The sequence below is a fragment of the Glycine soja genome, chromosome 14, assembly GCF_004193775.1.
Source record: "Glycine soja cultivar W05 chromosome 14, ASM419377v2, whole genome shotgun sequence".
Taxonomy (NCBI): Eukaryota; Viridiplantae; Streptophyta; class Magnoliopsida; order Fabales; family Fabaceae; genus Glycine; species Glycine soja.
The window spans coordinates 35,277,490-35,299,739 of NC_041015.1; the positions used below are offsets into that span (position 1 = coordinate 35,277,490).

The window sequence follows — 22,250 nt, forward strand, 5'->3', positions numbered from 1 at the left end:
AACATAAACACTACTCTTGATTTCTAGGTTGAAATCGGTTGTGCTGGAAGCTTGAACATACAAAATTGTATAAATTACTGGGAATTGGTCACTACGAGTTTTGAGCTGAAAGTTTTACTGGATTTTCTAGACATCTGGAAAAAAATTATAAAAAAAGAACCAAGCGATTTGGATTAAAGGAAAATAAAAGAAAAATCACACAAGTTGGCAGAAAAATCAATGTCCAGGAAAAAAAGTGAAAGGGAAGTGTGCTTGTTGTTTTGGCTCAAAAATTTGTTCTATAATTGGTGCCTATTTTATACCAATCCTAGTTCTGAAATTTAAATTGAAAATTATTGTGAAAACAAGTGCCAAAATTAGAGGTTTCTTGAGTCTTTTTTTTTAGTTTTTCTACTCTACTCTAGAGCCATTCTAGGTTTCTCTGAGTCCTAGCTTGCTTTTTTGTGCTTTTCATTGCTTTAATTGTTGAATAATCCTTGAAAATTTGTCTTGTTAACACTCTATTGGTTTAGCTTTCATTTCATTTTTTTTTGTCTTTGGTTATTGCTTGTCTCTTTGTTTCCTTGTTTGTGAGTTGCCATATAGGGAATTGGAAAGGAGGATTGGTGCCATATCTTGAAGAATTTGAGTCAAGAAGAAAGGGGCCAACCACCTTAAGAGCTATTGGACTAAGAAGCACTCCAAATTGAGTGAAACACTAAAGAGAGAATAGCCACCACAATTGAGGACTTTTTTTTTCTTTGTAATTTTGTAATTGGCAATTTGCTTTGCTTTCAAATTTTGTAACAAAAAGGTCTTTCATTGGAAGTAAGTTGGGAGCCTCCGCTAGGTCACCCTACTTCCATTTGTGTGTAATAATTTTAGGCAATTTTCCCTTAGGATAGTGAGTGTTTTCTTGGGAACCTTAAATGAGGTCATCCAAACACTCTTAGGATCCGCCTAGTTTGCATTTCTTGCACTTTAATTTCTTGCTCACTTTCATAGCTTATTTCTTTTACCCTCCATTGTCAAACCACCTAGATAGCTTGCCGTTTACCAATTAGTTGTTACCTTATCTTTCACACCTCTTTTAGTGTTTATTTTGGCTAGTTTCAACCATAGTTTCTTTTACCTTTTGTTTTCAAACCCCCAACAAGAAAGAACCACAACTTAGGAACCAACATGAGTCTTCATTCTTCATCTAGTGTTAATGGTGAGGGTTCTACTCCTAAGGACCCCTTGTATAAGATATTAGATGAGTTGAGATCCCTTAAGTTGTGGAAAGAAAAACAAGAGAGAAAAGAAAAAGGTAAAAAAAAGAGTGGAAGAAATAAGTCAAGATGAAAGAGAGAAAATAAGAGAGGAAGAAAGAAGAAAAATAATGAAAGAAATGAAAAGATAAAAACATGCCTCCTTTAGTAGTCATGACTCTTGCAAGAGTTTAAGTGAAGAACTTAGCGACTATTATAGAGGGCGCCATAGCTCACATACTAAACATCACTCCCAAAGAAGAGAAAAGGATAGAAGGCCTCAAGAGGTTAACATTAGCCTCCCATATTTCCATGGAAAAGATAATGTTGAGGCCTACTTAGATTGGGAAATGAAGTTTGAACAACTCTTTGTTTGCCATCATATTAGCGAAGAGAGAAAAGTTCCATTGGCTACCCTTAGCTTTCAAGGGTATGTCCTCTATTGGTGGACTTCCCTTGTTAGGGAACAAAGGATTCATGGGGATCCTCCAGTAGAGTATTGGAATGATCTTAAGAGTGCCCTTAGGAAGAGACACATTCCCTCCTACTATGAGAGGGAGCTTATGGACAAGCTCCAAAGGCTTAGACAAGGGAGTATGAGTGTTGAAGAATATAGACAACAAATGGAATTACTCCTTTTAAGAGCTGGACTTAGGGAGGAGGAAAGAACAAGCATAGCTAGGTTCCTTAGTGGGCTTAATATGGAAGTGAGGGACAAGGTTGAACTCCTTCCATATAGGGACCTAGATGAGCTAGTCCAACTTTGTATAAGAGTGGAGCAACAACTTAAAAGAAAGCCTTCTTCAAAATCTTATGGCTCCCACTCTTATCCAAGGAAGGACCAAGACTATGGAATTTTAGGGGCTGCACCTTCAAAACCCAAGGAAGATAAGGGTAAGACCATAGAGAAATACACCCCTAAGACTAGTTCCCAAGAAAGGACTAGCAACATTAAATGCTTCAAATGTCTTGGGAGAGGTCACATTGCCTCTCAATGCCCCACAAAGAAAACCATGATCATGAGGGGTCAAGACATTTATAGTAGTCAAGAGGAGACTACTTCTTGCCCTTCCTCTAGTGGAAGTGAAGATGAAGTAAGGGGTGAAGAGTCTAGTGAGGAAGTCTACCCCCATGAAGAAGGTGACCTCTTAATGGTTAGAAGGCTCCTTGGAGGTCAATCTTGTGATCTATCTCAATCCCAAAGAGAGAACATCTTTCATACAAGATGCAAAATTTTAGATAAAACTTGTTCTCTCATTGTTGATAGTGGATCTTGTTGCAATTGTTGTAGCACAAGATTAGTTTCCAAGTTGAACCTCACTATCATTCCCCACCCAAAACCTTATAAACTTAAATGGCTCAATGAGCAAGGGGAAATGATAGTTAACCAACAAGTGAAGGTACCTTTCTCCATTGGGACATATAAGGATGAAGTTAATTGTGATATAGTTCCCATGGAGGCAGGACATATTCTTTTAGGAAGGCCATGGCAATTTGATAGGAAGATCATTTATAATGGCCTAACTAATGAGATTACCCTCACCCATCTTGGCATTAAATTTGTGTTGCATCCCCAAACACCTTCACAGGTGGCCAAAGATCAACTAACTATGAAAGATAAGAGGGATGAGGAAGAAAAATTAGAAAAACAAAAGAAAAAGAAGGATAGTAAGGCCTTGTCTTCAAAGGCCAGGGGGAATGAAAAAGAGGGAAAGGATTCCTCCAAGAAGATTGTTAAGAAGGAAAATCATTTTGCAACAAAAGGTGATATTAAAAGAGCACTATTTCTTAAACAATCTTTCTACCTTCTCCTATCAAGGGAAACATCCCTTAGCACTGCCACAATTCCTACATTTGAGACCTTACCCCCAAAGGTCCAAGAACTCTTACATGAATTTGGTGATATATTTCCCAAAGAGATACCCCCTGGGCTACCTCCTTTAAAGGGAATAGAACACCAAATAGATTTAGTCCCAGGAGCAAGCCTTCCTAATAGGCCAGCCTATAGGACTAACCCTCAAGAGACTAAGGAGATAGAGTCTCAGGTTAAAGAATTGTTGGAGAAGGGCTGGGTCCAAGAGAGCCTAAGCCCATGTGTTGTGCCAGTGTTGTTGGTGCCCAAAAAGGATGGTACGTGGAGAATGTGTACAGATTGCAGGGCCATCAACAACATCACTGTAAAGTATAGGCACCCCATTCCTAGACTTGATGATTTGCTTGATGAGTTGCATGGTGCCAATATCTTTTCAAAAATTGATCTTAAAAGTGGTTATCACCAAATCAGGATGAAAAAGGGTGATGAGTGGAAAACTGCTTTCAAGACCAAGTTTGGTTTGTATGAATGGCTAGTGATGCCTTTTGGGCTCACTAATGCACCAAGCACCTTTATGAGGCTTATGCATCATGTCTTAAGGGATTTCATAGGTAGATTTGTAGTTGATTATTTTGATGATATTTTAGTGTATAGTAGGAGCCTAGATGATCACTTAGGACATCTCAGAAAAGTTCTTTCAGTCCTTAGGAAAAACACCCTCTATGCAAATATAGAGAAGTGTACCTTTTGTGTAGATAATATAGTTTTCTTAGGTTTTGTAGTTGGTAGAAATGGGGTCCAAATGGACCCTGAGAAAATCACGGCCATCCAAGAATGGCCCACCCCAAAAAGTGTGGGAGATATTAGGAGCTTCCATGGGTTAGCAAGCTTCTATAGAAGGTTCGTTCCTAATTTCTCTACAATTGGATCACCTCTCAATGAGCTGGTGAAGAAGAATGTGGCATTTACCTGGGATGAAAAACAAGAGCAAGCCTTTGCTTTGCTCAAAGAAAAGCTTACTAAGGCACCTGTTCTAGCTCTTCCTGACTTTTCTAAAACTTTTGAGCTAGAATGTGATGCCTTTGGAGTGGGAGTTGGAGCTGTATTGTTACAAGGTGGGCACCCTATTGCTTAATTTAGTGAAAAACTTCATAGTGCCACCCTCAACTACCCCACCTATGATAAAGAGCTTTATGCCTTAATAAGAGCCCTCCAAACTTGGGAACATTACCTTGTTTCCAAGGAATTTGTCATTCATAGTGATCATCAATCACTTAAGTACATTAGAGGGCAAAGCAAGTTAAACAAGAGGCATGCAAAATGGGTAGAGTACCTAGAGAAATTTCCATATGTTATCAAATACAAAAAGGGAAAAACAAATGTGGTAGCTGATGCCCTCTCTAGGAGACACACATTGTTTTGCTCCTTAGGAGCTCAAATTTTAGGATTTGATAATATTATGGACTTGTATGCTTTAGATGAACATTTCTCTCCCATTTACGAGAGTTGTGGGAAAAAGGCCCAAGATGGATTCTATTTGGCTGAGGGGTATTTGTTCAAAGAGAGAAAGCTTTGCATACCCCAAGGATCCATTAGGAAATTACTTGTGAAAGAGAGCCATGGGGGTGGGCTCATGGGCCACTTTGGGATAGACAAGACCCTTGTCTTACTCAAAGAAAAGTTTTATTGGCCCCATATGAAGAAAGATGTCCATAAGCATTGCACTAGGTGTGTGGCTTGTTTACAAGCCAAGTCTAGGGTGATGCCTCATGGGCTATACACACCCTTACCCATCCCATCTGCACCTTGGGTAGACATTAGTATGGACTTTGTCCTTGGGCTTCCTAGAACCCAAAGAGGTGTAGACTCTATCTTTGTGGTGGTGGATAGGTTTAGCAAGATGGCACAATTTATACCATGCCAAAAGGTGGATGATGCTTCCCACATCTCAAAACTCTTTTTCAAGGAAGTTGTGAGACTCCATGGTTTTCCTAGGACCATTGTGTCAGATAGAGATGCTAAGTTCCTTAGCCACTTCTGGAAAACCTTATGGGCTAAGCTAGGAACTAAACTTCTTTTCTCTACCACTTGTCATCCACAAACTGATGGGCAAACAGAGGTAGTGAATAGGTCTTTATCCACCCTTTTAAGGGCTCTTCTGAAAGGCAACCATAAGTCTTGGGATGAGTATCTTCCTCATGTAGAATTTGCCTACAACAGGGGGGTTCATAGAACCACCAAGCAGTCCCCTTTTGAGGTTGTCTATGGGTTCAATCCCCTAACACCGTTAGACCTCATTCCCCTCCCACTAGACACTTCTTTTATACATAAAGAAGGGGAATCTATGTCAGAATTTGTAAAGAAGTTGCATGAGAGGGTTAAGAACCAAATAGAGAACCAAACAAAGGTGTATTCAACTAAAGGCAATAGAGGAAGAAAAGAGCTAGTTCTTAATAAGGGTGATAGGGTTTGGCTCCATCTTAGGAAGGATAGATTCCCTACTAAAAGGAAATCCAAGCTTAGCCCTAGAGGGGATGGACCTTTTCAGGTTTTGGAGAGGATCAATAACAATGCCTATAGGTTGGACCTCCCAGAAGAGTATGGAGTTAGCACCACTTTTAACATTTCTAATTTAATTCCTTTTGCAGGTGGAGCTGATATTGAGGAGGAGGAACTAACAGATTTGAGGTCAAATCCTCTTCAAGGGGAAGGGGATGATGCAATCCTTCCTAGGAAGGGACCAGTCACTAGAACCATGAGCAAGAGGCTCCAAGAAGATTGGGCTAGAGCTGCTGAAGAAGGCCCTAGGGTTCTCATGAACCTTAGGGTAGATTTCTGAGCCCATGGGCCAAGGTTGGGTCCAATTATCTTTGTACATATTAGACTAGGATGTCATTATATTTGGTCCTTGTATTTATGGCTCCATATTGTAGGTAGGGTACCCTAGAAATATAGGATTTTTCAGCCTTGTATTTTAGGGCACCTAGACTAGTTTTTGTATTAGGGGTAATTTTGTAATTTCACATGCACTAAGTGGATATTTGATGTGTGTGGTTGGAAATAAATTTAATTGAATTGGTAGAAGCCCAATCCAATTAAATTTTAGAGGGTGAGGTGAGCATTTGCTTACTACACCCCATTGCCACATCATATAGTCACACTTTGTGCATGTCCTTCATGTTTTTCATGCCTCATGACACCTAAGCACACTTAGTGGAGAATCTTGGAATTGATCTTGGATTAGTGGGCTGAACCATAACTAAAATTCACTAATCATAATTAGTTAAATTTTGGCTCCAAAGTTTGGCTCCACGAATTCAATTTCAAATTCAAGTGAAATTTGAATTTCCCTCCAATTTTGTGTGACACTTAGGCTATAAAGAGAGGTCATGTGTGTGCATTTTTTTCAACTTTGATCATTTGAATATTAACTTCAGATTTCAGAGCTCTTTTAGAGCACAAAATTTCGTGCTCTTCTCTCCCTCTCCCTTCATTCATCTCCTTCTTCCTCCAAGCTCTTATCCATGGCCTCCTATGGTGGTGAGCTTCTTCTAGACTCATCTTCTCCTTGAAGTGGCATCTCTTCTCTCTCTTCCTTCTCCATTCCGCTGCCATTCATCTTCCAAGAAGCAAAGGAATCCATTGATGAAGAAGATCCTTGGCCTACAAGCTCCAATGGAGCCTACATCACATGTAAAGCATCAAGGATATGCACAAAGTGTGACTATATAATGTGGCAATGGGGTGTAGCAAGCAAATGCTTACCTCCCCCTTAGGATGGTCCAAAATTTAATTGGATTGGGCTTTTCCCAATTCAATTAAATTTCTCTCCCAACACACACACATCAAATAGCGCACTTAGTGCATGTGAAATTACAAAACTACCCCTAATACAAAAACTAGTCTCGTGCCCTAAAATACAAGGGTTGAAAAATCCTACATTACTATGGTACCCTCCCTACACTATGGAGCCCTAAATACAAGGTCCAAAAATAATAAAACCTTAATCTAATATGTACAAAGATAAGTGGATTCATACTTAGCCCATGGGCCCAAAATCTACCCTAAGGCTCATGAGAACCTTAGGGTCTTCTCTTGCATCTCTGGCCCAATTTTCTTGGAATCTTATATCCAATGCCCTTAGAGGGTAGGATTGCATCGCAAAATTTCAAAACTTTGATAACTATCAAGGAAAAATTATAGGAAGAAGTAGAAATTTTAAATATAAATGTGTTGACAACTCACGACTAGAGAGAACCCTTAGTCGATTACCTTCAAAATCCTAATTTATCTGTGGATCAAAAGATAAAGTATATAGTTGTAAATTATGTTATTATTGGAGATGAGTTGTATAAAAAGGTTATAGATGGAGTCTTGTTAAAATGGTTGGGAGAATCAGAAGCTTATATAGCTTTGGTTGAAACTCATGAAGGAATGTGGTTCTCGCCTAGCTGGTGAAAAGATGAAGTGGATGTTATTTCAACAAGCCTATTAATTGCCAAATATTTTGAAAGATTGCATTAGCTATGCAAGATCATGTGAAGAATGCCAAAAACATAGTCTCATCCAACAAGTTCCAGCAAGTGAGTTACATTCAGTAACAAAACCTTGTCTTTTCAAGGATGGGCTTTAGATTCGATAGGTCAAATTCATCCATCTTCTTTGAAAGGACATAAATATATCTTGGCTGCATTGGACTACTTTACCAAGTGGGCAGAAGCAATTGCCTTGAGAAATGTTGATCAAGGGGACATAATAAATTTCATAGAACAAAATATTATTTTTCAATTTGGTATTCTTGAAACACTTACAACAGATCGAGGAACAATTTTTACTGGTAGAAAAGTGATTCAATATGTCAATTCTCGAAATATTAAGTTATTAAATTGTTCACCTTATTATGCACAAGCAAATGGCCAAGTCAAAGCCATAAATAAGATTTTGATAAGCTTAATTAAGAAACATGTTGGCCAAAAACCTAGGAGTTGGAATGAAAGTTTAGATCAAGTTCTTTGAGCTTATCAAAATTCACCCAAAAGGGCCATTGGTGTTACTCCTTTTAAGGTGGTTTATGGGCACGAAGCGATGTTACCTATCGAAATAAATATAAATTCGATTCAAATTCAAAGACAAAACAAAATCTCTATCCAGACTATTGGGATATGATGTATGACGAGTTGAATGTCTTAGACGAAGAACGTTTAATTGCTTTAGAAAACATTATTTGCCAAAAAGAAAAAGTTGATAAATACTATAATAAAAAATTGAGGAAAAAATATTTTGAAATTGGAGATTTGGTCTGTAAAGTTATATTACCAATGGCTACGAAATTGAAAGTTCTTGGTAAATGGTCACCAAATTGGGGATGGACCATATGTTATCGAAAAGGTGTTTTCAGGAAATGCTTATGTGATTTGATAAGTAAATACATGAATACTAAGAATATAAAAAATTACAAAATTTGTTCAAGAATCCAAAACTGAGGAGGGTTTAGCATATCGAATAAAATGACTCATTTTCAATTCATTGAAGGCTTTGAGCCATGTGGGTAAGGCATTCATCGACTCCTTTTGAGCATAGAGGTGTTTATAGATGATTTCACTGTATATGGATCCTCTTTTGATATTTGTTTGGATAGTCTGGAAAAGGTTTTGAATAGATGCACTGAAACTAACCTCGTTCTAAATTTTGAAAAATGTCATTTTATGGTTGAGCAAGGTATAGTTTTAGGCCACATTATTTCAAATAAGGGCATTGCAGTAGATCCTACAAAAATTTCTATTATTTCACTATTACCTTACCCCTCTTGCGTGCGAGAGGTGCGATCTTTTCTTGGTCATGCAGGATTCTACAGGCGCTTTATAAGAGATTTTAGCAAGGTAGCCCTTCCACTATCCAACTTGTTGCAAAAGGAGGTGGAGTTTGACTTTAATGATAAATGCAAAGAGGCTTTTAATTTCCTCAAGCGTGTGGTGACTACCACCCCTATCATTCAGGCACCTGATTGGACAACCCCATTTGAGCTAATGTGCGATGCATCCAATTACACATTGGGGGTTGTCCTTGCTCAAAAGATCTCCTTACTTCAGCTTACTTCTTTTCCGCCATGACTTAGGGAGTTTTCTTTCTCTTATCTCCTTCTTTACTTTTATTACATTTGTCCGACTCTATTTGATGGTTTAATTGCTTTTAATCTTTTACTTGTGCTACATTGAGGACAATGTGTTGTTTAAGTATGGGGGGGAGTGTTCTTTGGTTTTGGTTTTGATAGTTGTGTTAAATTAGTTTAATTTTGTTAGTTTTGTTGGGTTCTAGTTTAATTTTATTAGTTTTGTTGTGTTAAATTTGCATGTTTTTCTTTGAATTATAGGATATGTTCAAGTAATGGGTAATTGTTCTCAAAATAAAAGTCTCTTGACATTTTGTGATTTGAAATCCTTGTTTTTCCTCTACATGTCATGATAGTTTTGAAAGCTCAATTTGAAAGTGATAAGTTTACCTTTGTGAGAATTTGAGCCATCCATCATCATAATCTTTTGGTGTGTTTTGCCCCATTGATTTTGCACAATAGCCTTGGCTTGATTCTTGTTGATGCTTCCTAATTCACATGCATATTTGGAAATAATTTAGGCAATTTTGTTCTTATAAGCTTCTAGCCAAATGGACTTACCTTGAATTAATTCCTTTGATAGCCCATTTGAGCCTATCCTCAACACTAAATGGGATACAGAAATGGATCCTCCAAGGCTGAAGGTATTGGTCCAGTGGAAAGGCCTACACCCAGATGATGCTACGTGGGAATCTTGGGATGAACTCAAAGCAGAGTATCACCTTGAGGACAAGGTGCTTTTCGAAGCACAGGGGAATGTTATGAATGAAGCTCCACAATCACCATTAACAGAAACACAAACAGAGCAGTTATTAACAGAGAAGAACCAGAGGCAGAGGAGAAGGGTGACCAAACCACAGTACCTGAAGGACTTTATTGTCTAAAGGGAAAAGGAAGCTGACGTGGCTTAGAGTGGCCCATTAGGGAATTACCCACGAGCTTTGCAATTCTGTTAGGATGGAATCTTCTTGAATCTTTTAAAGCTTTTTTTTCTGTTAGGCCCTAGCATCAGAATTTAACAATTTTGTTAGTATCAATTCACAAGAATACTATATGAAGCAATTACTATGTAATGAAAGGGGGCAAAATGAATAAAACTCATCTTCTCTATCTTGCTTCTGGAAAGTCCTAGCTCTCGAATTCTAGGAAATTGCAGATTAGGGATTTCGGCCATAACAGTAGTTCTTTTAATGTAAGGAAGCAAACTTATTCCTGTGTTTTGTAAGACATCTGCTCTAACTGTATATGCTTGTTAGGGAGCATGTGTGAAAAACTCTCTGGCAAGGGGAAAATTGAGGACAACAGGGTAACTAAGCAGATTGTTGCTCTATTAAGTGCTCCGCTAGAGAAATATAAGATATTATGATTGCGTTGAAGCTTTCAAATTATCCTCGCGTAATAGAATACCTTCATATTCCGACTACGAAGGTCATGGCAACTGTTATTATTCAAAGCATTATGAAAAACGGAAAATGCATTTCTACTTCAGAAAAGGTGTTATATCTTACTTGTGTGCTTTCTGGTGTGAGTTCTTATTAGAACATAACATGATTTGCTTGTGTAGGTTGAAGCATTGTTTGAACTGATAAAGGGGCTTATCAAGGATTCTGATGGGATCCCTAATGATGAGGTCATTTTAGTACCATGACTAGTCTCATTTGTCTATTTTTACAATGCCTATTTGACTTCTCCCATTAATGTTACATATGTTCTTATAAATGTAAGATAAAATAATACTTATTTTTGTGATCCATTCTCCTTGCATTATACTTATTTTTTTCCTCTCCCCTTTGGCTGGATGAAGATGATTTCAAAGAGGAGCAGAACTCTGTTTCCTGTCTAATCCAGATTCTTTATAATGATAATCCAGAAGAAATGTTTAAGGTGAACTGCTTATATCCATGTGTTATGACAATGATAAAACCTTTTTCGTTTTGTACCTGTTTTTCTGCTGGAAATTTTCTCTTTCTAACATTAGTTAATATTTTGCTGACTCCATTTTTTACTTGCGGGTACTTTTGCACTGAAGCTGCACATGAATTTTACCCAGCAAAATATTAGAAATAAATATTTCTCAAGCACACTAAACTGAAGCTAGTGCTAACTTGGGATATTGCTTTCACATTTTAATTGGTCATGGACTCCTGTAAATATGAATGCTTATCTGTGATTTTAATGTTTCTAACTTGAGGTAATGATGTTTGATGATACCTATGACTGCAAACTACATTGTTGGTAGGGGTTGTGCTGTATTTTATGAGTTCAACCTTTAATTTGTGCATAATTTTCATCCACTAAATTGCAGATCATACATACTGTGAGGAAGCACATACTGACTGGAGGACTAAATTGCAGATCATTGATACTAAATTTTCTTCTTTAAAGGTTTGGCAGACCTTTTTGATTAGTTGCCTGCTTTTATAGTGTGTTGTTTTGCTTTGTTGCTTACATCATGATGAATTGATATTTGATAGTGCTGGAAACAAAAGCATAGGTTGAGACCAAATTAATTCAGCATTTTCACTTGGTTTCGATGTTTAAGTTGATTGAAATATTTCATTGACTTTACTATGTAATAATTGATTTGGGATTGGATTATAGATTACTTAACATGATGCTAAGCCTTCTGATTTCATGCTAGAAGCTTGAGTGATAATTGATTTGCCTTCTATTTGACATCTTTGATAAATGACGCAACTGGGTTAGTAAGTTGAAAATTTTTCCCATTGGATTGTATGGAATTTTTCTTTATATTTCCAGTTGACAGGAGTCATAATACTTGCTCCATTTCTCATGGAGATGAAGTGGCACAACCATAATATCTAAATTAAAGCCAAAATGCTAAGACTTGTGTCGTGTTTGTTTTCAAAGCAATTCTCATTAACATTTTGGTATTGCTTAAAAGTTAGTAATTCATAGCTTGTACAAGTTATTCTTTTGTAAGTGATCTAAAGGTTTCTTCTATATTCATTGTTTGAGAAGCTTGGTGACCTGATAAAAAAGAGTCATCCAAAGTACAACATCTAAGATGATTTTTAACTGAAAATCATATTAGAATGTCATCCTTTTAAGATAATTTTTAGTTAAAAATCACGATTTTTAGTTTAAAATTGTCTTTGAATGTTATTATTTTAAAATGATCTTAAACTAAAAATCATCTTTGAATGTTATTATTCTAAAATGTTTTTTAGTGAAAATTCATCTTAGAAGGGTAACATTATAAGACGGTTTTTGCTTAAAAATCAATTTAAAATTAACGTTTTTTTAAGTCGATTTTTAAGAGACTGTAATAAAAAGTTAACACTTTCCACAACATAACTTTCAAAGGCGATTAATGATATTTCTACACCAGTGTTATTTTCTAAGAATAAAATAGGAATACAAAATGAATACATGAAAATAGATATTTTCTTTATATATTATTATATATAAATAAAAAGCAAGTATTTTTTTTCAATATGAATATGTTCTGTACCCCTATCGCCTAGTACTCTTAGAAACGACCTAAAAAAGCTACTAGGTTGAGTAGGTCTTGGCCCACCGAATCTATAATATTACGTACAAAAATACTTTTAATAAAAATATTTAAACATAATATTTTCAAGAACTCTAAGTAATAAATTTATTTTTTTAAGAAAATTCATTTTAAATTATATAATAATAATTCAAATGTAATTATAATAATTAATTGCAATCATACTTTTTTATAATTATAATTATAATAATAAAAATCATTAACAACGATTTATGATAATTAATTACACAAATTAAACTTTTTTACTACATATGTATTATTATTATTATTATTATTATTATTATTATTATTATTATTATTATTATTATTATTATTATTATTATTATTATTATTATTATTATTATTAAACAAATTATTTATTAACAGATGTAAGTAATAAAAAATTAATTGTTATAAATGAATATGAAATTGATAAACATATTTTATATACAACTTTTAAGAGGCTTAATTTTAACTTTGGTTCTCCTATTTTGTTTAATTCGTAATTTTAATCTTTTTATTTTAAAATAGAAACATTTGATCCCTCCATTTTAAAAAAATCTATCATTTTAGTCCACATATTTCAAAATAGAGACATTTAGTTTTTCTATTTTAGAAAATTCATAATTTTGATCCTCATATTTTAAAATATTTATAATTTTGATTCAGTCTTCAATGTTATCTACGTTTTATTTCTTACCTTATAATTAATTAAACCATTTTTAATGATATCTAAAATGAATATGTTTGGTCCAAGGTTCAACTATATCAAAGTAAAAGAAATAAACTATATTCAAAATTTATGATCGGACTAAAATTATAATTTTTCTAAAATAAGAGGATCAAATTTCTCTATTTTTGAAATAAAAGATAAAACTCAAGTTTTTTTTTTTTTTAACAAATGAAGCAAATTTCTCTATTTTAAAATAGACAAACTAAATTTGTGGATTGAGCAAAATAAGAGGATCAAAGTTGCATTTAAACCTTTTAAATAAATATCTTTGTCAATTTCGAATAATATTCTCCTTGGATGTACTCCATTATTTTTTGTTTATGTGTTAACTTCACACTTATTTGCATACATAATAATTTATGCATAATTATTTTTACATAAAATAATTTTAAGATAATTATGACATTCAAAAACAAAAATCTTTATAGTATCTTCTGATTGAACATACTTTCACAATCACTGCATGAAATCATGAAAGTTATTATTATCTAATATTTATATTTTTAATTCAAACAAAATGGAAGAATAGAAGATTGTCTAGGAAACAAAACAAAAAATGAGAAAGAGATGTATCTTCAAAGATAAATCAATCTAGAATAACTATGCATACCAATAATTAAATAAGTTGATAGGTAAATTGGATTAAAAAAAGTTAATAAATAGAATAAATTTTAAAATGTAGAAACAAATAGAAATATCTTTTATTTGCATAATAAATTTAAAAAAATTGATTTGACTGGTTTATATGTTAAAATACATAATTCTATTAAGTGTTGTAAAATACCGGTTTATATTTTTTTTCTTAGGTGAGAGACCACAAAGGTATTTCTCATCTCATTGTAATTCAGTAAGTAAATAAAATATTTTAATTATAAAATAAAAAATATTCAACATGAAATACTCAATTATTTTTTTAAAAAAATATTTAATTTAAAGTTATTAGGAGTAATATAAATTTCAATTCAGATTAATTAATAGCATTAATGTTTTTTGATTCAAAATTACAAATATTCAAATTAAGATAAAATATAAATAATTTATTTAACATAAGTTTAATTCTTATTTTTATTATTTCCATGTTTTATAAAATATAATAATTAATTGAATCTATTTATACTACATAATAATAATTAATAACTTAAAAATTATTATATTTATGATACATTGATATCTAGCACAAAAATATTAATTTTATTTTATAATTCTTAATTCAAAATTTTAAAAATTCTTCTATATTAAAATTTTTTATATCTTTTTTCAAAAATCGACACATATGTTTTGAATGACACTCATCACATGAATTTAAATTTTAATTTACAAATACATAATTGAAAATGTCATTCTATAGATATTTTATTTTGCTTTTTATTATAGCCAATAACTCTATGTTTAGATTGTTTATAGTATTATTTTTCAAAAATTAATAAATTACTAACCTACTTAATATATACTTAATTATCATTTCTCTCATTGTATTTTTTTTAAAGTCTACTATATATAAAACAAAACTATTAATAACAAACAACAATAACTAATAACTAAATGGTAAGAATAAACAAATAAAAATTATAAATAATTCTTACCAGAAAAAATTAAAAATATATATTTAAAATTTATTTTATAAAAATATTTTTAAATAATATTTATCATGACAAGGATCATAACACTCTAGTACTATATATACATGTTTCCAAAAGAAAACCTCAGGTTACATTAATAAGACCCATATTAAAATGTCATTGCTGTAGAATAATGGATTAATAGCAAATTAAGATAAATTTGGAAAACCTCATGTTACATTAATAACATCCGTATTAAAGAGTCATTACTGTAGAATAATGGATTAATAGCAAATTAAGATAAAGGTAATGGCCATGGATCCTTTGGTCCATTAGAAAATGTATACACAAGGCGAGACTTTCTAGGTAAAATAATTGTTCATTTTTATTTATTATTTTCAAAACTATATTAAGGTATTGTCTGACTTATCGTCAAATTATCTTTGCACGCCCTACTTGTCCCCCTTAGCTAAGAACAATAACGACTTAGACAAATGAAAATAGTTCAACATTATAAGAGAAAATTACCATCGTACCCTCAACTAGGTACTGACCCTCCATATAAATCCATAAGAAAAATTAATTAGAAAAAAAAATCAGAAAAAGATTTATTTGTCCAAAATGCTTAAAGTCACGTATTATAATCCTCGAAGTGGTTTTGTTATTTAAAATCTTAAATTTTAACTGTAGTTATAACCTAAAATTAAAGAAAATAATATCAACTTAATTTGATTTATATATTTAATTAATTCAAACTTCCAAAGTTTTATTGACAAGGTAGATGGAGATTTCACTATTAAAAAAAGGGAGATTTAACCAAAGAAGGGTTTATAAAGCTGAAAGAAAGAATTAAGGATATTCATTTATTCACTGAAGTTACGTGAAATTATACGATCCTCGTTGGGAGTCTTTGTACAAGGATGTGCAATTCTCCGTTTGAAAGTACATATATTTATACTTGTTTCGATCAGAGCTTGTTTTCAGGCTGGTGATGATGATCATCATGATTTTCAGGCGGAGGAGGAGTAGCTGCAACTTCAACAATGCTGCTAGAAGTACCTTGATCTGCTTCAGGCGAAGAGGATTTTGCATGCAGACCGTGACCACCTTTCTCGTTCTTCTTCTTGATTTCTTCGTCAATATGCACATCATCTTCAACCGTTACCACAACTGTGTTCCGTCCGAAAGGACCAGGCACGATGGTTTCCTTTACCGTTTTGTGCTCATCAAAGTGAATGACTTCGGTTTCTTGTGTCTTCTTCTTCCTCCTCTGAATGCAGCAGAATAGAGCAAAAGCGAGCATTGAGAGCAACAAGAGGCCACCCAATGAGGCAACCACGACTATTACGATTGTGGGGTTGTTTGGAGAGGGTGAAGGTGGAAGAGGGGCAGGGGGGAGGGGAGGAGGACGAACGGGACGAGGTGGTGGCGGTGGAGAAGGACGAATAGGACGAGGTGGCGGCGGAGAAGGACGAACAGGACGAGGTGGCGGCGGAGAAGGAAGAACAGGACGAGGTGGCGGTGGTGGGAGCACCTTTGGGGGTGGAGGAGAAATTGGACGAAGTGGTGGTGGTGGTGTTGCAAATGGTGGAGGAGGAGGAGAAAATGAGTGAGGGGGTGGTGGTGGAGGATTGAAGGGGTGTGACGGTGATGGAGGAGGGAAATTTGGAAAGTAGACATTGTTGGGTTGAGTTGAGGCCATTTAGAATTTCTTTTGTTATGTTTTCAAAAGATGATACTTTGAGTTGGTGTGATGTGGCTTGAGTGTTATTTTGCGGTAGATTTATAAGAAAAATGTTGGGTATGAATTTAGGCAATGGTTTTAGTAACTTAACTCTCATGCAAAGTTTTCTTACGGGTTGTTTGCAGTGGAAAACACTTCTCATTGGACTTACTTAGCTTGTTTGGCTTGTGTTGCTTGCTCTTCTTTCTATTTTTTTTTTATTGGTTGAAAAGATGGTAATACCTATGCTGTGCGAGATGATAATTGGAAAACTCAGCATCCTGGGTAATGTACCATCAATTTACTTTACATTTATCATGAGCATTACTTTTGTTTTTCTTTTTAACTTCAGTTAATATTGTGTGATGTAATTATACTCCTAAAAAAATAGTTTTAGCGATTATTATTTAGCTGCAATAGACTAATTGCCCAGTATCCAATGCGGGCGAAACGACCGACAGAAGAAGGTAATTTCTTTTCAAAATTATAAAAAATAAAAGTAAAATTTAAATTAATACTTGGAAAAGACAAGCCCTAAGTTATCTTACTAATTTTGAAGTCAAAGTCCTAAATTATGCTACAATATAATTTTCCTTTCTTCATTAAAATAATAATTTTGAAATAATAAAAATCTTTACGATTTTAATTTTTTTTTTCAACACGATTTTAAAGTTGTAAGGAAATATTTTTTTTTCTTTTTCCATTAAAATCGTAAAATATATTACATCTTCAATTTTCTATTTCAACACGACCTTAAAGTTATAAGAATTTTTTTTTCTTTTTTCTATTGAAATTGCAAAGTATTTTATGATTTCATTTTTGTATTTTTTTTTGGCATGACTTTAAAGTTGTAAGGATTTTTTTTAAAAAAAATTATAAAGTTTTTAATTTTAATTATTTAATGAATTAATGTATGTTTTTTTTTGTTTTATTTAATATTTTCTATAAAAATATAGAAAATATTAAATAAAACCAAAATAGAAAACATACATTAATTCATTACATAATTAAAATAAAAATTTATTTAGGACTTTTTAAAAAGAAATCCTTACAACTTTAAAGTTGTGTTGAAAAGACTTTAAAATCATGTTGGAAAAAAAAATAAAAATTAAAGTAATAAAATTTTTTACAACTTCAATCAAAAAAGAAAAGAAAAAGAAAGTTATAACACAATTTACAACTTTTAATTTAAAAGTCGTAGGATAACTTACCACTTATCTCTTTTGAAGCATTAATTTAAAAGTTAAATTACTCATTTGATCTCTATAATTTCAAGATTTTTACTTTTTGTGGTTTTTTTAATCTATATAGTTTAGATTTTAATTCTCTTTTAATCCCTGTAATTTAAAAGTGCTTTTTTTAATTCTTATAGTTTGTATTTTAATTCTCTTTTAATCCATCTAGTTTAAAAGTGATCTTTATTTTAATTACCTTTTAGTTCTTACTATAAAAATAATTAGCTACAAATTAGTAATAAATTATCAACTATTTTTTTATTACAAATTATTTTACGATAAATTAGTTACGAATTATTTGTTAATATTTTTGTAGTTAATTATAATTGATAATATTACTCATATTATAATGATAAAGACTAAAAGAAAATTAAAATATAAAATATATGGACTAAAAAATTTACTTTCAAACTATATGGACTAAAAATAAATTAAAATACAAATTATAAAGACTAACAAAATTACTTTCAAACTAAGAAAAAGAGAATTAAAATGTAAATGGTAAAGACTAAAAAAATCACTTTTAAACTATAAAAATTAGAAGATATAAATGATGAAATTATAGGACCAAATGAGTAATTAAAAATAATTTAAATATTACTCCTTTTGATAATTTTGGAAAAAAATTACTCCATGTCCGGCGTTTCGCCATCCAATGCTACCTAAAAAATTGTTTCAAATGGTAATTAAACTAAAAAAAATAAAAAAAAATTGAACCTTTACAGGCGTGGTGACTATTACACTAAGCCGCCAGTGAAAATGTTACAAATTGATCTTTGACACTTGTTGATACGTGTGTAGCGTACAGCGTGTCACCTAAACAGTAAACATGTATTAAAAAATAAAATTAATTAAATTTTTAGTTCGTCAGTATTTTTATACATTCTAATTTTTAGTCCTTTAAAATTTATTTATGAACTTTTAGTTTTTATTAGCTAGCTTTTATTGACATTTCTAGTCTTTCAAAAAATTTAATCATTATTAGCTTCTCATTTATTTTTATTGTTCAAAATTAGATCAAAATATATAAAAATAAGAGATTAAAAATAATTAAATAAAATAAAGATTAATCATAAGTCATAAAAATAAATAAGAGACAAAAAATCAACAAAAACAATTTGAACGACTAAAGATACTGATAAAAACTTGTTATAAACTAAAAATTATAAAAAAAAAATTAAAAACTAAAATTAGAATATGAAAAAATTGGGACTCTAAAAACTTAATTTTTTTTTTAAAAAAATATCAATCGCATTCGTATGCAGTCTTTCAAGCCCTGTACGCTCGCGTTTGTTGGCCAAAGGCTATACTAATGGGGGCCAATTTTAGATGATAAGAACATTCTTAAACATGTAATTTGAGGATTGGCCTCTAAATTGCATCTTATACTTTTAGAGAGTAAAATGCACAAATTTTGACCTTTAATTTCATTATAACATATGGTTGAGATTAATAAACTTCAATTAAATTTGATACATCAGATTTTTGTTTTCTTAACCAAATATTGAATTAAAATACCGAAAAAAAAACAAATTATTGAATTTTGTAAAAAACAAAAATAAAGTTATTGAATTAAAATAGGGAAAAAAAACAAGTTATTTGCCAAGCTCTCACAACACCGACCTGGCACCCTCCCGCCGACTCCATCTTCATCTACGTCGAACAGGAATACGAGTTTTGCCATTCATAGACACTTCTGATTCTTGCAAGAATTGCACCGTATTTTGTAAATGAACCCAAGAATTAATCTATTTTTGCACTTTAAACTAAGCTAAAAGCAAAAAATAAGTCCTCTGACAGTATAAGTGTCAAAGTATGTAGGTTGTGAAACAATCATATATACTTGCTAGACACCAAAGCATAAAACAACTGCTACCCCTTGTCTAAGTCCACCGCTTGGAAACGATAAAGTGAATAAAAAATGACGTGAATTCCAAGCTTGAGAACATAGCTTCAAAACAGTAACATCTCCACGCTTCAAAACATCAGCACGATAAGCGTAGAAACTTGGTGACAACTTTTCGCATAAAAGCCAAATACTTTTACTGTTTTTTTTTCTTTTTGCTGTTTGAATCTGTTGAAATTTTTTCTATCAACAGTATTCAAAACTTACTCATGTCTACTGCAAAAAATGTTTCTCGCAAGCTGTTTGCTCGAAAACCCCAAAAGACTGGCCGAAAATGTGTTGCAAGCTCTTAATGAAATGGATCACATAACCGTACCAACACAACAAATTCCTCTATCAACGCATCATTTTCCACAGCCACTGGACAATGTCAATATTGTCATCGGTCATAGGGAAGGATGCGGACTTCATTGACGAAGAAGGCAACACGACGCTTGGGAGTTCCCACCGCCTCCGGCTCAACCCTGTGGTGAAACTTTTTCTTTTGACTCCTTTGCAAGCTTTCAACAATTTTACTCAATTCATGTATAACTCCCAACATCAATCATCAGGGTTAGAAGCACATGCATATGGTTTGCATCATGATGAACAATTTTATGTTCCACAGTCTTATGTTCCGTAGCCTTCCCCCACCACGTATCCATTCTTGGATTTCACTCCTCTGTCGTATGATCCTAACTCAATAACTCCTAATGCCCTTCCACCCTTCCATGCAAACTCGGACCCATCACCTAACGTGTTTTCCCCATTGCCCATCTTTCCGATTGGATGTCCTTCCCAAATATATCAGGAAAGGGCATGAGATTTGGCTGTAGACTTGAACCGTCTGTATCCTGATGAGGATGATTTTTGTCGTAATTATCGTAGTATATTTATTTGCATTTGTATACACTTGTTTTTATCGCCCACTTGCAAAACATATAATATCATGAGCTTCTTCTTTTGAAAACACCGTCACGACTATTTAAATGTCTGAATATGATTTTAGTTTTTAAATTATTTATTTTTACCTAAATAAAGTGAAATTGTGATTGGATTGGCAATTGTAAGCAATACATATATCAATATTTTGATGGTACCCAATGCAAAAAGGATCTACTTATAATGCATTTCATGTACAACTGAAACATGTTTTCAACCTAAAATAGCACAATTAAGGAGATAATAAGTCCAGAAACACTATTAGAAAAAAGAAATTTAATATCGATTTTTGATAAAAATCGATGTTAACAAAAGAGCAGTGGCATAATTGTAAATAAAATGAATTTGTAAAAAACAAATGTTAACAAAGAAATGTTAGCATCGGTTTTAGCAAAAATTATATAATGTTAATGAAAGTCACGTTAACATTGGTTTTACTAAAATCGATGTTAACATGGAAATTTTAACATCAATTGTTTGAAAAAATTGATGTTATCGTTAAATGTTAACATCAATTTTGTTATATATAAATACTCTCCTCTCGTGCCCACTATCACTTCCACCCTTGGTTTAAACCTCTCCCTTCTGCGACATTGCAACTCCTCCGTCTTCTTGGCCACAATCTCACTTTCGTGACACAGCAACCCCTTCTGACCATCAACTCACGACGCCGTGAACTCCTCCCTCTTCTCCCTCTTCTTCTAACTCAAGCTCTCTCGCTCGTGATTTCTTCTTCTTCTTCTGTAGTTTCTCAAGGTAAGTCCTAAATCTAAACTCATCCTAGCTCATATAACTTTTTCTCTTTCAGTTTTGTTTTGAATCAATTTGAGTTGTTTGCTGTTTATTGTGTGATTGGGAGCCAATGTGGTTAGGAACTTATATCTTCACAGTACATTCACAACACTTAAGTTATCTTTGATGTTTCTGCAATTAGGTAGCCAAATTGTTCAGAATCCAGTGCCTCCTTGACTAGAATTTCTTGTGCAGACATCACTCATCACACTAAAACACAAAGGTGCATGTGGAGTGGAGTGACTATCATTGTTGGTGTTTGAAAGATTTGGAATCAATCATATTAGCTCTGTAAGATGGAAATTATTTGTTTTTGTTTCTTAAAAATGAAAATGTCAATCTATTTAGTCCCTAGAAGGAACTAAATTGACAGCAAAAGACTAATGGACTGATCATAAACCTTTTGAGGATCAAATTCGTGTTTTACACTAATTTTTTGTTGTTATTTTTACTATGTCTAATGGAAATGCAAGCATTTAGGTTGAACCGCAGGAGTGTGAGACAAGTGGTATAGTGTGATGTCAACCAATTATCTCAAAAGTTAAAACTTAACTATTAGGCAAAGATATATTGGGCAAAATTCTATTTAAGATACATGATAATTATCTACTTTTGAAAATAATTACCTTTTTATTCGTTTTTTATTTGAAATTACTCATACTGGTCTGTTATTGCTTTCCTTCTTGGATGGTAATCTTGAGCTTCAGGCATACACT

General features: G+C 32.9%; 1 protein-coding gene across 1 annotated transcript; it reads right to left on the reverse strand.

The window, feature by feature from the left end:
* Nucleotides 1-15,924: 15,924 nt before the first annotated feature.
* LOC114384026 (proline-rich receptor-like protein kinase PERK1) lies at nt 15,925-20,577 on the reverse strand. Its single transcript, XM_028343709.1, has 2 exons — nt 20,455-20,577; nt 15,925-16,491 (listed from the first exon to the last, which is right to left on the reverse strand). The coding sequence occupies exons 1-2, from the start codon at nt 20,575-20,577 to the stop codon at nt 15,925-15,927; spliced, it is 690 nt and encodes a 229-aa protein (XP_028199510.1).
* Nucleotides 20,578-22,250: the final 1,673 nt, after the last annotated feature.

Bases quoted from the DNA above. Each gene is read 5' to 3' on its own strand.
- LOC114384026 (XM_028343709.1), bottom strand. From the start codon at position 20,577: ATGGGCAATGGGGAAAACACGTTAGGTGATGGGTCCGAGTTTGCATGG. The intron at 16,492-20,454 runs GTGGGGGAAGGC...CCACCCCCAAAG, and splicing joins AATCCAAGAATGGATACGTG to GTGCTCCCACCACCGCCACC.